This window comes from Planococcus citri, chromosome 5 (assembly GCF_950023065.1).
Source record: "Planococcus citri chromosome 5, ihPlaCitr1.1, whole genome shotgun sequence".
NCBI classification, from domain to species: Eukaryota; Metazoa; Arthropoda; class Insecta; order Hemiptera; family Pseudococcidae; genus Planococcus; species Planococcus citri.
In genome coordinates, this window is record NC_088681.1 from 5,927,554 (window position 1) to 5,944,447 (window position 16,894).

The window sequence follows — 16,894 nt, forward strand, 5'->3', positions numbered from 1 at the left end:
ATAATGTACGTAGGTAGGGTGGGTTGGAACGACGATATTTCTCCCTCTTATTTCTATTCATCGCTATATCGGGAAAGAATATCTAGTAGATAGGTACCTACCTTGAGTAATACTGTATTTCTTTCAATTTTCGCTAATTAAATGAGTTGGGTACCTACTTATACTTACCACTTAACACGTCTTACCAGAGATGTAGAAATAAGTACCGGTAGCGTGTTTTATTTTTCCCTATGAAACGCGTAATGCCATTTAATCCCGTAAAATACCATTGGTTGGTATTTTACTCTCGAAATTAAAATTTGTTACCTACTTACTTTATTTTCTAATTTTCTTTCCCACGAACCAAAAAAACCATCGCAAGAAACACAGTAAAATATCATATTTTATTTTTTGTTACTTATAAGTACCTACATAGGTACGTTATTATACGCGCAAGTTCTTGTACAATAAGTAATTGCAATATGGTCGTATTATGCTCAAAGTGTAAGCTCTTTGTTAACTGTTTTTGTTTCTCACAGATCTTAGAAATGAACGCTGAGTCGCTGAGACAAAGTAGGTAGGTAAGTACCTAAATAATGGTTTCGAAAGCTCGATTCTTCCTCTTTTCAATTTCTTAGTTAGTCTATTTTTATCACGATGAAAAGTTCATTCTCAGTAATAAAGGTAAAAGGGATTTTCTGGTCGACACAATAGGGAGCTGGAGCATCAAAACCGCCATTTTTCGAAGTTAGGTGGGGACAAACATTTTTTAGAAAATTTGGTAGAGGACATTCTCCAAGATGGGGCACGTTATCCGAGCGATAAAATGTGATCATCAACTGGGACAGGAATAAAGTAATAAACGTTAACATCATTAAAAAATAAAAGAAAAAAAGAAAAATACACTGGTAAAATTTCATTGTTTGGTACCTATATTAAACAACAACGACAACATCAACAACAATAAAAACGACTAGATGATTAATGAAAAAATGAAAAATTAACCAATATGATACTACGATCCGTCAGTAGTTTTTTTCTTTTGATTTTCGTTCGTTTCTTCAGTTCCTGAAAGAAAATTATGTAATAATCTAATGAAAATATTGCAATCGATTACAAATATGTACGGTACTTTCCAATTTTTAGTTACAAAAATTAGCTGAATTTCCATAGATTACATAATAGGAGGTACGTTCGATTCTATTTACTTTGCGGTGTTTGCTTTTGTCGAAATTTTACTGATTCGATTTTCTGCCTCAAGTCGTAATACCAAATGGTGATTGCGTATCTGAAATATTAATCAAGGTGTCGAATTACAATTTTTTTTTTTCAAATAGGTACCTAATAGAAACATGCATGAAGTAAATTAAAAATTTTCAATTTCAATTCAACTGAAATTAATTACAGTTCCTCATTACGTTTTATCAAATTATGTACCCAACCAAATTGCGAACTTTGAACTATAAGGTATAGATAGAAATATTCAGGTGCGCTGATTGATTAACAAAATCAATCATCTATTATATAAAGCGAAGTTCGAAATTCTTTGTCACAGCATCACGGCTAAACGGCTGGATAAAAACGGCTGAAATTTTGACCATAGACTCCCGTTATGGTGTAGATTATCCACTGGACATTCGATTTTCAAAATTTTGCCGCAAAACGCTACAATTGAGCTTCAAAGTTTTTATGACGTCACGACGATGACGTCATCAAGAGCTTTCATTTCGACACCGAATATTTCCGATTTGCTAAGCATTTTACAAAATCATCAAATTAGAAAATAGGAGATCGAAGGTGGATCTATTCCTGAAGAAACTCGAAAAGTATGGGTAAACTCATTGGCCAATCATATCTCTTGAACTTTAATTTTTTTTTCACTTAGTCACAAATTGAGCCAGACATAGTGAGGGCAAAAGCTTTCGTAAATTTCCATTTTGATAATTGAAAGAACAATGTTTTTTTGATGGGAAGAATTCAATTTTTTTGGTTGAAAAATTTCAAAATTTGAGTGATTTTTGGTAGAAATTTAAGTTTTAAAAACAAAATCAGAAAAACCCAAACGAAATGAGAACAAAAGCTCGAAGACCCAAACGAAGTAAGAGTAAATGCTCTCAAAATTCCATTTTCATTTTGTAAAACAATAAAATATTATGTAATCAAACAAATTGAGCCAGACATAGCGAGAGCAAAAGCTTTCGTAAATTTTCATTTTTGATGATTGAAAGAACAATGTTTTTTTTTTATATGGGAAGAATTCGATTTTTTTGGTTGAAAAATTTCAAAATTTGAGTGATTTTGGGTAGAAATTTGAGTTTTAAAAACAAAATCAGAAAACCCCAAAGAACTAAGAACAAAAGCTCTCAAAATTTTGTATCTTGAGAAGTAAAAAAACATTTTTTTTCCATGTGAGGAGTTTATTTTTGAATTTAAACATTTTTTTAAATTTTAATAAATAGGTAATAGATTTTCAGAAAGTTTGATTTTGAAAAAAAAAAACAGACAAACGAACAGGCTTGAGCCAAAAATGTGTTTCAAGTTCCAAAAAATTTGGCAAATAAGTTTCTTTATTAAGACTGAAAACTCACAAAATTTATCGACTTCGTCGAGTCAGTTAAAACGTTTCCAAGATTTGACAACTAGGGGGGGGGGGGTGATTTACTTAACCAATATCCCCTACAGTTTTGTATCAGTTTAAAAACGATAACTTCGATAAATACATACATCCAGAATGGTTAATTTTTTTTGAATCTCCAGTGTAAAATAAGTTTAAATCCAGGGAATTTTGAATCAAAAATTGCTAAGTTGTATGTAAGTAAAATGGTAATCTTGCACTCATCTTATGTATAGGTGCACTGCTTTAGGTGGCAGAAAAGATGTAAGATGTAATGTAATGGTAAAACCTTAACTTTCTCTTTTAGTGTCCTCGTGACTCAAACACCATCTGGCTCAGAGGCCACTAAAGTTGATAAGGCCGTTTAGACCAAAAGTCCCAAGGTATTAAAATACCTATCTCAGTTTTACCCAACACAGATGTACTCTTATAAATACTAACGCAATAAATGGCCAAGGCAATTTACTCTGAATATTTATTCAAGCACATGAAAAGACATACAGTACACGTTACTACGATGTACAATCATTACCATTCAACAATGCGAAAGATTCTGCTTAAAGGCATGAGCGTTCTCCAAGCTAGCGTAAAAGCTCTATCTTACTCGGTTAAAGAAGATTGGAAAACTGCGAAGCTACTCTGTATCTTACTCTCAGCCATCAGCTTCCCTGAACCAGCTCACCAGATGGCGTTGCGCCTGGTTCAGTGCAGCCTCCGTCCTGGGCATCAAATTACCACTGTAGAGTGGTAACATGGAGTCCCAAGTACCCTCTACAGTAGTGTGAAATTTTTAATTTTGATAATTTTAAAGAACAATGTTTTTGTTAAGGGAATAATTTGATTTTTTTGGCTTGAAAATTTCAAAATGTAAGTGATTTATTGTAGAAATTTTAGTTCTAAAAAACAAAAAAAAAAGACTCAAACGCAATTTTTTGGCTTGAAAATTTCAAAATGTAGAAATTCCAGTTTTAAAATACCTACATAAGCAAAAACACCCAATCAAATTTAGGGGAAAAAAAGCTCTCGAAATTTTGTATTCCAAGAAGTGAAAAAAACATTTTTTTTCTGGTAAGTAAATAAATTCCTTTAGGTATTAACACTAAAAATTTACAAAACTCAACGAGTTAGTTGAGTCTGGCAAAACGTTTCCAAGATTTATTAACAACTTAGGGGGGAGGAAGCTCAGGAATGTAATATGAGAAACGGAGAAGGGTGTGGTGATAATGATGTGTTGTAGTACACCTCAAGACAGACTTACGATAACATTTTTTAAGCATATGAGAGGAGGGGGGCGTTAAAAGTGGAAATATAGCACTTTTGAGTGAATTTTTTTTGTGGAAAACGGAGAGGGACGCAGTTACGGTAACGATAACACATTCTTTGTATGTATAGACACTCCAGGGTGGACTCACTATAAAATTTTCAGCCTATGTATTGTATAGGAAGAAAAGGGAAGCGTTCAAAGTGGAAATATAACAATTTTGAGCAAAAAAAATTGTTTATGAGTGAACTAACATTTCAGTTCAAAAGGCTATAGTTTCCTAAAATTAAAAGAGCCTTCAAAGGGGGGGGGGTTGGATACAAATTCAACATGGGTATGAATGTATTGGTTTTTTAGGATGTTGAATTTAATTTTCTGGATGGTTGGAACCCTAGCCTTTCATAAATATATGAAAATGGGAATTTTAGTAAAAGAGGAAAGCGAGGGAAATTTTTTTAAATGTTTTTACTTTCAAGCCAAGGTACTAATGACACGTGGTATTTTCCTATTCTCGCGCATTCTTCATGCTAATAGTAATTTTCACGTTGAAAATACCAAAAACAAAAAAAAAATAGCACTTAGGCATGAAACTTTGCATTGCAATTTTTCATTATTTTTTTATTTAAAATGAAGCGTTATGGGTGACCCGTCCGTAGGACGGGTAATATTTGCTTGTAATCAATAATACAGGATGTTCAAAAAACACTCCTCAATAGCACTATTCGTTGGACCGAACAAAAACTATCAGAACTTCGGAAAACGAGTTATTGACATTTTAGGAAGTATTTTTCCAATTCTGATGCATAGCAAAAGGATGATTTTGATTGAGAGGGTTAAAAAATTTCAGTTTTGGAGCTCAAAATAAAAATCACCGCCAACTTCGAGTTCTGTACAAAATTGTATCCTATCTTGATATTACCACTAACAAGGGTAGGTACTTTTTAGGAGATTCGATTTGCATTACTTTGAATCTTCAAACCAAAAATCGATTAGGTAATCGGATCACAAAAACCGATCAATTTGGAATTTCTGATTCCATTTATGATTGTCAGAAAATAAAAATCGACCGAAATTATTATTATTTTTTTCTCCAGGAAATGATCTTCTAAAACTCTATTTATGATTTTCGATTTCGATCATGAGACGTGATAAGATGTTTTCACAATATTTTTGGTCGGAAGAATCATTTTTTGAGATTACATAATTAATGTTCCATTTCGAACATGTGCAATCAAATGAGATCAAAAATCTCAAATAAACCAATTTCTTGAATTTGATTAATCAATTTTTGATCACGTTTGATTTTTAATTTTTAATATGCCGAAATTTAGGCTATCTATGTATCTATGTACTTTTCACTTTGTACATTTTTGATCGATCAAGTGAGATCAAAAATCGTGAATGAATCAATTTTTGACGTTCGATTAATCAATTGCTGATCATGATCGATTTTTGATACGAAATTCTTGATTTTGAATACGCTGAAATTTATTTTTCATTTCGTACATTGTTGGTCATAATTATGAGATCAAAATTAATTGATTTTTGATCTTAGACTCCTGAAGTCAATTTTTGAGACCAAGATCGATTTTTTCGTTTAAGATGCGATTCATCGCCATCAAATGAGATCAAAAATCACAAATGAATAAATTTCTGGAATTCGATATTTCGATTTTCGATCATGATCGAATTTTGATCAAGAATTTTCTGAATCAACTGTAATCGATTTTCATTTCGAATTCGAACATTTTCGATCAGAAGCACGAGATCAAAAATCACAAAGGAATCGATTTTTTTTTGAATTCGATTAAGCAATCGATTTTCGATTCGGAAGTCAATGTTTGAAGTTGATAACGTTGGAATACTTTTTTCATTCAGAATTTATGATGGACCATGCGAGATCGAAAATCTCAATTGAGTCGATTTCGCTATTCGATTGATCGATTTTCAATCATAGTCGATTTTGATCAATCAATTATTGATCCTAAAGTAATGTTTCAAAGATTTGAAAAAATATGCATAATCGCCTTTTTTCAGGGGTGCCCAAAGTGGGGGGGGGCTCTAAAAAAAGGGTTCAAAATTACGAATATACAGGGGGCTTAATTAAATTTTTTCACCTAGGTTATTGAATAGGTATATGCCTCAAAACGTTACGTTTGGCGCAAATCGCAGGTTTCCAGCTATCCGGGGGTTCCCAAAAAATCCAAATTACAAAAAATTGAAAATTTGGATTTTTGAGTACCAGCGCAAAATTTTATTGAGCTCAAAATTTGGTAGGGTGGAGGTCTTTCAGATACTAATAAACTGTAAAAAGCTTTTCAGCGGGGTTCAAAGGGGTAGGTTCAAAATGGTGGTTCCAAAATTTTTCAAAAATTAAAACCCCCCCAATTTCTGCCCCCGAGGGTCGAAAATGGAAAAATTGCCTCGTATAATGTGTAACGGGTTCAAACAGATATTTTACGTTGAAAAAGTTTTTGAAAGTAATACTCGGTGGTTCCAAAAATTATTTTTTTATTCGCAACTTTGGGGACTCCTGGAGCCCAAAAATGGTCATTTTGGGTTAACTAACCACGGATTCGTATTTGGGGCATTCATTACAACATTTTAAGAGTGGTTCAGCCGATAACTGTCTGGTGCCAAAAAATGGCCTTGTCGATACTCCTCCTTTATAAGGATTGGTAACTTTCAAATCATGAATTTCCATGGAAATTTGGAAATTTATGAAGGAAAGTTGGAGCAATTTTGCTTTTTGGTAACTTACGGTAATAAACTTTCGGTAAAATACCGTAAAATACGGTAAGGTAATTTACCGACATAAATTACCTTACAGCCCTGGTCCTAGCTCAAAAATGAAGTCTACAAAAGTTGTTCTACATAAAATTTTCCATCAGATGACCTATGAACCAAAATTTAGAATCAACAATATTCTTAGATTTTGATCACCCCACTCAAAGATTTTCAAAATTCCTGGTTTACCCCCTCCCCCCCCCTTGGGACCTCTTTTCATCTGAGAGCAGAAAGTCATCAGAATTGAATTTTAGGAGGCCAAAAAACATATAATTTCGATACACCACTCAAGAATTTTCAAAATTTTCGGTTAACCCCGCCCCCCTGGGACCCCATTTTATCTGAGAGCAAAAATATCATCAGAATTGAATTCAGGGGGGGTCAAAAAACATATATTTTGATACCTCACTTAAAATTATTCAAAATTGTGAGTTTAGCTCCCCCCCTCTGGAACTCCATTTCATCTGAGGGCAAAAATATCATCAAAATTGGATTCATGCAGCGCCTTCGAAAACCCCCTTTCTGCCTTTCTGACAGGCATCATAATTTTGGCCAGCTTTAGCTCAGCGGTCCCACTGTGCGGCGTTGAGTAGGGAAAAATAAGTGCTTTCAAAAGCGACCTTGAAAATGTCAGGCCCATGCACAGGGTGTCCACAAATTGAAAAACTGGTTTGGTCAAAAAATTCAAACTCGTTTTCATTTGGCCAATGTATTCTACACACTAAGGTGACAAAAACGTGATATGAATTTTATGAAACCGGTTCATTAATTTGCAACCAGTTAACAGAAAACACCCAAAAATAGCAGATAGAGAAAAAAGCTTGAAACAGTTGTAGAGCGTGAAAAATTGAACTATTTACTCTGATCAGATTTTGATACCGGTTCATTAATTTGCATTTTGCAACCAGTTCATAAAAATTACCTAAAAATTGGAGATCGAGAAAATAGTTTGAAACAAAAGTTGTAGGGCACGGGGCGTGAAAAATTACACAATTCTGTTCAATTACATTTTGAAACCGGTTCATTGGTTCGCATTTAGCAACCAGTTCTTGACAATTACCTAAAAATTGGAGATCGAGAAAAAAGCTGGGAACAAAAGTTGTAGAGCGTAAAAAATTGAACTACCAGTGTTGTCACTTATCAGATTTTGTAAATGGCTAAATAATTTGCAACCAGGTAACTTTCGATGGCTTGCTGCGAATTAATGAACTGATTTTAAGCTGATCAGCAAAAATAGTTCAATTTTTCACACTCTACAACTTCATATATCGCACCTCGGGAGTAATAAGGTCACATCTCAAAAAAGTGAAATTTTACAGGAGAGTGATTTTCTTTTTTTTTTAAAACTTGATTCATTATTTTCATCAACTTATAATTAATTGTGAGGAATGAATAGCAACTCATTTTAAAGATCTGGTATCCTACCTTCATTTAGCATAAGAACAGTTTGAAAAATAAAATCTTAAAGAGGAAATATTTCAATGTTTGGAAAACATTTTGAGTTATAACCTTTCATTAAAGTTGATGTGGAGGCGAAAGGAAGCGTCCAAAAAAATTTCATGTTAACAAAGTTGTAGAGAATTAAATTTCCAATCGACATAATGTCGTTAGTTTTTTTCTAGAGTGCTTAGTTTTTGAGTTTTTCTCAAAAAACTAAAATGTCATGATATGTGCAAATTCATTTTTCTGAAAAGTGATCAATTTAAAAATTTTTTTCCATTTGGTACAAACCAATAAAAAATGCACTCCTTGCGACTATTTCTCTTATAAATGACGTGAAAATAACTTCAATCGTCATTCCAGAGGCGGATAAATAACGTGGATCGCCTTTTACTTCGATAAATTAAAATTTATTCAAATGAAAAATTTCTAAAACATTAAATAAAAAATTGACAAGAAATTGTCATCGGAGAAAATTCAATAACAATAACAAAAATACGTTGTTAACGCATCAAATATTTTCGGAGTAATGAACTTATTTCAAAACAAAAATAAGTTCAACATTTTAACTTTATAAAATTGCTGCTAACCAGCGATATTTACATTTCCGCAAAATTACGTAAAGCCTGGCGCAGCCACATATTACCGAACGAACAATACGAAAACTTCGACGAATTTAAATTTAAACTATTTTTTAGAAAACAGAATTTAAAACGTAATTTACGTACGACCAACGTACATTTGTACGATGCGTACTTAATGTACCATAACGAAAATCTTTACAATTTCTAACTGACAAACATTCAAAACAATCAAAACTATTTGTTAACACTTTGTATGTATGAAATTCGCTCAAAAAAGGTGGAGTTTTTTGAGATGTGCCCTTATGACTCCAAACAACTTGCAATGTTGTTGAGATTTTGAGTTAGGCCATTTGCATTTTTTACAAGATCTAGATAATGTACCCAACTCAAAGTGTAATTTTTGGTTGAGGGGGGTCATACAAACCCCAAAAATGCAAAAACATCAAAATCAATTTTTTTTGAGATGTGACCTTATTACTCCCGAGGTGCGATATGTTTCAAACTTTTTTCTCTATCTTCAATTTTTTGATAATTTTTGATAACTAATTGCAAATTAATGAATCGGTTTCAAAATCTGATCAGCGAAAATAGTGCAATTTTTCACGCTCTACAACTCATGTTTCAAACTTTTTTCTCCATCTCCAATTTTTAGGTGATTGTCAAAAACCGGTTGCTAAATGCGAACCAATGAACCGGTTTCAAAATAAGATTAGACAGAATTGTGTAATTTTTCACGCTCTACAACTTTTGTATCAAGCTTTTTTTCTCTATATCTACAATTTTTGGGCGTTTTTTGTTAACAGATCGCAAATTGGTGAACCGGTTTCAAAAAATTCAAATCACGTTTTTGTCGCCTCAATGTGTAGAATACATTGGCCAAATAAAAACCAGTTTGAATTTTTTGACCAAACTGGTTTTTCATTTGTGGACACCCCATGCATGGGCCTGAAATTTTCAAGGTCGCTATAGAAAGCACTTAATTTTTCCTACTCAACGCCGCTTCATTCATTTCACTAGCTCTTTCCACATGGAAAGAAAAGGCACCGAGCACTACTTTTGTGTCATACTGAATACCTGATCACGTTTTTCATAAATTTTCAAAAGTCTGATGATGAAATTTCTAAAAAAAAAAAAAAATTAAAAGTCAAAACTTAATTATGAAGATGTAAAGCTTAACTTTTTCCACAGTTTTTTCAAGACAGCGTCACGCAGATCAGTGTTGATAAAATTTTGAACATCCCCCCCCCCCACACATACATGTCTTTAGCTGTTTTTTAAATTAATAGTAACGATTGAAAAATCGGTGGCAATTCAAGTATTCCAGAATATTTGTCCAGTTTCAGAAATTATGTACTTACATTTTTCGATATGTTTGCATTCACAATCAGAACGATTGAGTAATTTTGAAATGAAAATAATTTCAAAACACGAATTAAATCAAAAATGAGCAATTTGCAAATTCTCAAGTAAAATCATAGGAAAAACGCATGCTGTCCGCTCTGGCTAATCTAACCCCTTATTACTATTCTTCAATACCCCCCCGAACCGAGTGTTCCACTGAAACATCGAATAATTCACCTCGTAAAACAGCAACCTAAACTACACACATGCGAACCGGATTGTCAATCCTAAACTATCAAGGGGTATCTTCCTGGCGTATTTTTAGAGTTGATTTATTCGTCATTGTTGCGTATGGTGTAAGTGTAATTTTTGAAATATAATGCCCTAATTTATATTCGATTGTACAAAACCCCGTGCTGATGAGTTATTTTCAACTATACGTATTAAAAAGTTTATAGGTAGAAATGTACTCTATGCAATGCATACATAAGTAGTTAAGTACCGACCTATGTGTCGTCGAAATCTCCGCAGATTTTGTTTCAATCTGAAACGAACAAGTAGTTCTGATGTTTATTATAAATTTCAAAACTATACCTACACACACGTATCCACATATTAAACCAACGTCATATTATTCCCCAACGCTTAAATTCTCGCCATTTGGAAGAATATATATTACTGGAATACGAGTACCTACTTTCGTATAGTTGTTCACTGATCATTCTAGTCTGACGTGTGTCATCGTGTTCTAATCGTTATTGCTTTTCGCGTGATAGTGCCAAAGTGTCACCCTTTTTATATGTACTATGCAGAAAAGTAACAATACACTCATCGAGTCTTTGAACTCTCAACAACTGACAGACATGAAGAAGAAATCTGATGATATAGATATAGCACAATTAATCGCTTTTAAGACCGCCCAGTTGGAAGCACTGAAATCCAAGTTCGAGATTGACAATGCGGCAGATGCAGAACAAGTAAAAATATTGAGAGCTGACCTAAAGAAAATGGAATCAGGTAGGAAACATCGAAATACTGACGATGAATTAACTGCAAACAGGTCGAAAAGATGCATTATATTATAATTTTAAAAAATATACCCTACCGACACGAATAATAATTGACTACATTTATTTATTTATGGTGAAATACTCGTTTTCGATCAAGATGTAATGTTAAAAAATAGCATGTCAACTGAATTTTATCTTTCTACCTACGTCAAACGGAGGCGAAAGCGTTATATTTTTTAATTTTTCAAATGAGTATGAAATCGATGCACGAAAATAAGTTTCAAACTGGAGTACACAGATTTAAAAAAAAAATAACGGATACTTTATCGGTCATGAAGGTCATTAACAAGCACCAATCTCAAGCACTCGTGCTTAAGATTGTTTTAAATAGGAGGAGCTCATTGCAAAAGTAGCCCTTGTCACACGAACTTTTAGACCCTTTTCACTCGATTGCACCTATTGCCAAATGCGGAGATCATGTTGTAATGATGAAATGACTGTCAAGTTGGTCTACCCTGAGTAGCCCTGAGAGGAATTGATTTATAGAATTTACATTCATGATACTGGGTACGCTCAAGGGAGAGGTTTGGAGATTGCATAGGTTCATGTGACAAGGGCTACTTTTGCAATGAGCTCCTCATAGGTTTTATGGCGTTTTTTTGGAAAATTGAAATTTTCAAAAAGTAGCTCGAAGTTTCAAAATCACTTGAAACAAACTGCGGTCGATTTCATACCACATTAAAACCAGTTTGTGGAGTAAATTTCGGCTTTTTAACTCCATTTGATGAAATTTTGGGGAAATTTCAAATTTCAAAAATCTACTGGAGGCTCCAGTATTTTTCAAAAAATTGCTGGAGGCTCCAAAACGACTTGAAAATCACCTGCAGTCGACTTCATAGCGTATTGAAATTAGTTTGCAGAATGAATTTCGGCTTTCCAACTCCATTTGATGAAATTTTGTGAGAATTCCGAGTTTCAAAAATCTGCCAGAGGCTCCAGAACTACTCAAAACGGTTTGAAACAGTTTCCAATCGATTTGACAGGTCAGAAATAGGGTATTATCCCAATTTTGTTAAAAATTTAAAGTTTTAAAAATCTGCTGGAGGCTCCAGGGTTTTTTCAAAAAGTCACTGGAAGCTCCAAAACGACTTGAAATCCACCTACAATACTTCGTAGCGTATTGAAATTGGTTTGCAGAGTAAATTTCTGGTCACGAACTCCATTTTGATAAAATTTTGTGGAAATTTCAAGTTTTAAAAATCTGCTGGAGGCTCCAGGAATTTTCAAAAAGTCGCTGGAAGCTCCAAAACGACTTGAAATTCACGTGCAGTTGACTTTGTAGCATATTGAAATTAGTTTGCAGAGTAAATTTCGGATCACAAACTCCATTTTGATGAAATTTTGTGGGAATTTCAAGTTTCAAAAATCAGCTGGAGGCTCCAGAATTACTCGAAACGGTTTGAAACAGTTTCCAAACGATTTGGCAGGTCAAAAATAGGGTATATCCCAATTTTGTGGGAATTTCAAGTTTTAAAAATTTGCTGGAGACTCCAGGAATTTTCAAAAGTAGCATATTGAAATTAGTTTGCAGAGTAAATTTCGGATCACAAACTCCATTTTGATGAAATTTTGTGGGAATTTCAAGATTCAAAAATCCGCTGGAGGCTCCAGAACTACTCAAAACGGTTTGAAACAGTTTCCAATCGATTTGGCAGGTCAGAAATAGGGCATATCCCAATTTTGTGAAAATTTAAAGTTTTAAAAATCTGCTGGAAGCTCCAGGAATTTTCAAAAAGTCGCTGGAAGCTCCAAAATGACTTGAAAGCCACCTGCAGTACTTCTTAGCGTATTGAAATTAGTTTTCGGAACAAATTTCGGATCACAAACTCCATTTTGATGAAATTTTGTGAGATTTTCAAGTTTCAAAAATCCGCTGGAGGCTCCAGAACTGCTCAAAACGGTTTGAAACAGTTTCCAATCGATTTAGCAGGTCAGAAATAGGGTTTATCCCAAATTTCAGCTTTCTAGGTCAATTTGGTAAAATGTTGTTTTTTCCTCATTTTTGGACTACATTTGATTTTCAAAAATTCACCAAAAACCGAAAAAGGCACTTTAGCACTTGAAATTTTGACAAGTGGTGAATTTTTGTCTGCTCTTTCCAACTACCTTTTGTACGGTTTAGAAAATTTCGTGCTAGTCCAATGTTGGAACGCAAAAAGGGCCACTTTTTTTTAGGACAACAGCTGGGAATGTTCTGCAGGACTCTCCCTTTAAGAAAAAAAGTTGTCCCAGAGGATCTGCGGGGGGGGGGGGTGCAATAGATGTTTATGTACCTCCCCCCCCCCCCGACTAATTGGCAGTAAGCTATGATTTCTACAGAAAAAACGTGGCATTTTTTCAAGCTCAATTTTACAGACTTTTGAACCTCTAAACTTGTAAAATAATAATATATTATTTTCTTATAAATTCTGATGAATATAATAATTATTATAATGTCCTAAATTTTATATTTTGTTCATCAGTCCAGGTAAAAGTTGAAATATTTCAACTTTTACCTGCTTGGAAAAATTTCGTGGACAGTATAAATACCTCCATTTGAATCTATGCATTTGACTTTTCTGTAGAAATAGCCCATCACCAGCTTACTGCCGTACTATAAGGTTAGCTAAAGAGTTACAGAGACAGACAAACATAAGCTCAACTTATTATGTACATTCGTCTCTTCGTCGGATTAATTTTCACTCTTACGTTGTAGAATTCGAACGAAGATTTCCTCAAGGTAGTAAAGTTATTCTTTATCGTAAAACGAAGTACGAAAGGTTCAATAAATCGTTCACTTCTGATGGTATAATCTGTTCCATTATAAAATACGATGATTACGCTCGTAAAAATCCCATTGCAGAGGTAAAATTATTTTTACGATCGATCTGATAAACTGGAAAAACTGAAAATTAACTTGCAAAGTGGACGAATCATCGAGGAATTCGATTACGAGCGAGAAGATACAATGATAAGTTAGGATCGGTTATCATCTTACCGGTGGTATGAAAATATCTGTCGTATTTATTCCAGTGTACGTATTTTTTTCAGGAATGGAATATTATAAGAATGAGAAACTGTTCTGGAATAATTTAAAAATGCAATTTTATCATATCAACAGGCTAGATAATTTGGTATCGTTGGAAGCTGACGATACTAAAATTCAAATCAATTTTATCAACAGGTGAATTTGAAAAGGGCTAACTTTTGTAATACATTAGTCCAAGTTGACGCAAAAAAATGCTATTTCAATATTAATATAAATAATTGTTCTCCAGACTCGATCACTTGCTAAGCTACACAGTCTATTTCAATTCGAAAACAGTCTCAGAGAATTTAAAACATATCAAAGATTCAGTTACGGTAAGATCATTTAACGTTCATCGAAAATAGCATCTACCTTACGTTCATCTGATCAAATAATAAAATACTCGTTAATTTTTCCCATCTACGAAGGAACTAAAAGAAAAATTCAGTAAAACGAATACTCCTGACGATATCGACACTCGTCAATACTCAGCAGATGAAATTTTCATCACCTATCATTTCAAACCAATCGAAATTTTTCAACGCCAAAGACGTTACCGAAAACCTCGATGTTTATCTTGCGAAACGAAACCGGTACTTCAATGCGAATGCGAACCGAACGCGAAATTCAGAATAAAATCGCATCAAGTAGAATACCAACGATTACTTGAAGCTGAGAAAACCTGCGCGAATTCTGTTTGGAGTATTTTGACCGAGGTAATCTTACAAACTATACTCGCGATTCGTCTAATTACTATCTTGATCGAGTTCACGTACCTAGAATCATAAGTAATAACGAGATCAGAATAATTTATTCGAAAAAATACAACGTAATAATAATTCCGCATCTAAAACTATACGAATGCAAAATGAAAAATAAATAAATAAAATCCTAAACTAAAAAATAAATTCATCTAGGTACAGGACATACAAGAAATCAGGCAAACAGAACGAGTATTCAAATAACCCTCTGTTCAAAATTACCTTATTGAGACACTTTCTTGGAGAACTCGTTGGACACTTCGCGGAATTTCTTCTTTAAATCGTTGAGTTTCTTTTCAGCTTCGGGAAGATTCGATGGTAAATGACGAATGGTAGATAGTTCGTTCTTCATTTTATCTAATTCTGTTTGACACAGAGTGATTTCCTTGTGTAAACCGAAACACTGCGATAGCTTCGTTGTTACGATGGTTTTTGGCTCCTGTAATAATCGTAATAATTATAATAAATTACTCGCAACAAACTGGACTTATTTGATCAGTAGTTATTGGAAATGGATTCGAACCTGTTTCTCGTTAGCTTGATAAATATCAGCTTGCAGTTTATGAATAGTTGTTTGTAAATTGGTGAAATCTAATCCGTCTTGGTTACAGCTGTGGCATTGCTTGATGAATTCGTCGTCGTATTTTTCAATTTCTCTGTTAAATATGAATCACTTCGATTAGTAAACAAACTAAATACACGTAATTCGACTATTTCGAGGTTCAATTTACTTCTGTATATAGGTGTAATATTCTTCTAAGGATTTGGCCATCGTGCGAAGAGAATTCAAATACGTATCCAACTGCGCGACGGTCAACTCGTTGCTGAGCTTTTGCAGTTTCTGGTTTTGAGCATTCAATACGACGTTCACATCGCTGATATCGTTCTGTACATCGAATATTCTCCATTAATGTACGGTTTCTTCTAAAGTAATATGAAACTCGATCAACTTACCACGCCGCATACATCATCTGGAATCGAGTTATAATAATCCCATAGACCGAACTCTTTGATTATACGTTCATTATGATCGACTGCAACAGACAACGATGAAATTGACCGCGAAAAGTTGAGAATAACTGAATAGACGATATGAAAGTATTATTACCTTGCTTCGAATAACAACTGAGTTTCTTTTTCATTTCAGCGATACCGTTATCGATCAGCTTTTCCAGTTTTTCTTCCATTTCTGTACGAGTTTCGGTTTCAGCCTGACGAATGAGTAGTATATTAGTTTCATAGTTTGTGTTGGAAATGGAGATTCAGGATGAATATGCTTACCAGTGTAATATCGGCGGACATCTTGTATCGAGAATTTACTCTTGATGGAACTCTGGAGCTTGGATTTATCGAAATAATTCGCGAATAAAAGCTAAAATCACTAGAAACACTCGTAAAATCACTTTTGTGAGCAACTTCGCGCTTTTCAGCTACCAAAAGCGTTCATTTTGTTTTGCAGGAGTAATTTGGCATTCGACCAATCAGAAGAGAGGAAATGTCGTTCGGTAACTGAATCAGTTAATTAGATTCTAGTATTAGTTTCTTTTTTTCACCACTAGAGGGCGCAAAACATCGCAAAATGTCTGTGAAAGATGACGTCACCAGTTCGATTGAGAATCAAGAGGAATCGTTCGTGCCATTCTTATCGCTAATGACTCATCGCGTCCGCAAACTGAAAAAGAAATTCTTTGGACATCTCTAATCAGCTGTTTCAAAAGATAATCGAATAATGATATCGTTTTATTCAAAAATTTCAAATTTTCATGACTCATCACTAATATCTCTTGAACTCTTGATTATATTTCCATTAAGAGACATTCGAAATGACTCATTGACTCGGAATTTGCACACAGCAAAATTTTTTTCAAACACAAAACGTATCTAGACCTGAGACCTGCTACTTGAGTACATAAAACAAAACTAATCAGTCAAATTAGGTAGTAGGTACTCGAAAATTATTCAATAATTAATTATTTGGTTCAAAACTCGATTACGTTAGCTCTGAAGTCCTTATCGACGGTCAATTCATCGAAACAGAAACGCAATACGT

The 16,894-nt window shown here is 33.9% G+C and overlaps 1 protein-coding gene across 3 annotated transcripts; it reads right to left on the minus strand.

The window, feature by feature from the left end:
- Positions 1-880: 880 nt before the first annotated feature.
- On the minus strand, positions 881-16,288 carry LOC135849061 (uncharacterized). Of its 3 annotated transcripts, none has more exons than XR_010559484.1 (8): positions 16,126-16,288; positions 15,953-16,055; positions 15,799-15,878; positions 15,576-15,730; positions 15,368-15,500; positions 15,067-15,283; positions 1,188-1,267; positions 881-1,047 (listed from the first exon to the last, which is right to left on the minus strand). XR_010559484.1 is itself a non-coding variant. In XM_065369210.1 (7 exons), the coding sequence occupies exons 1-6, from the start codon at positions 16,144-16,146 to the stop codon at positions 15,068-15,070; spliced, it is 708 nt and encodes a 235-aa protein (XP_065225282.1). In that variant the 5' UTR covers positions 16,147-16,288; the 3' UTR covers positions 881-1,267; position 15,067. The 3 variants fall into 3 exon arrangements, 1 of the variants encoding a protein (XP_065225282.1); XR_010559485.1 differs by having other exon boundaries at positions 1,130-1,267; XM_065369210.1 differs by having other exon boundaries at positions 881-1,267.
- Between the last annotated feature and the right edge of the window lie 606 nt (positions 16,289-16,894).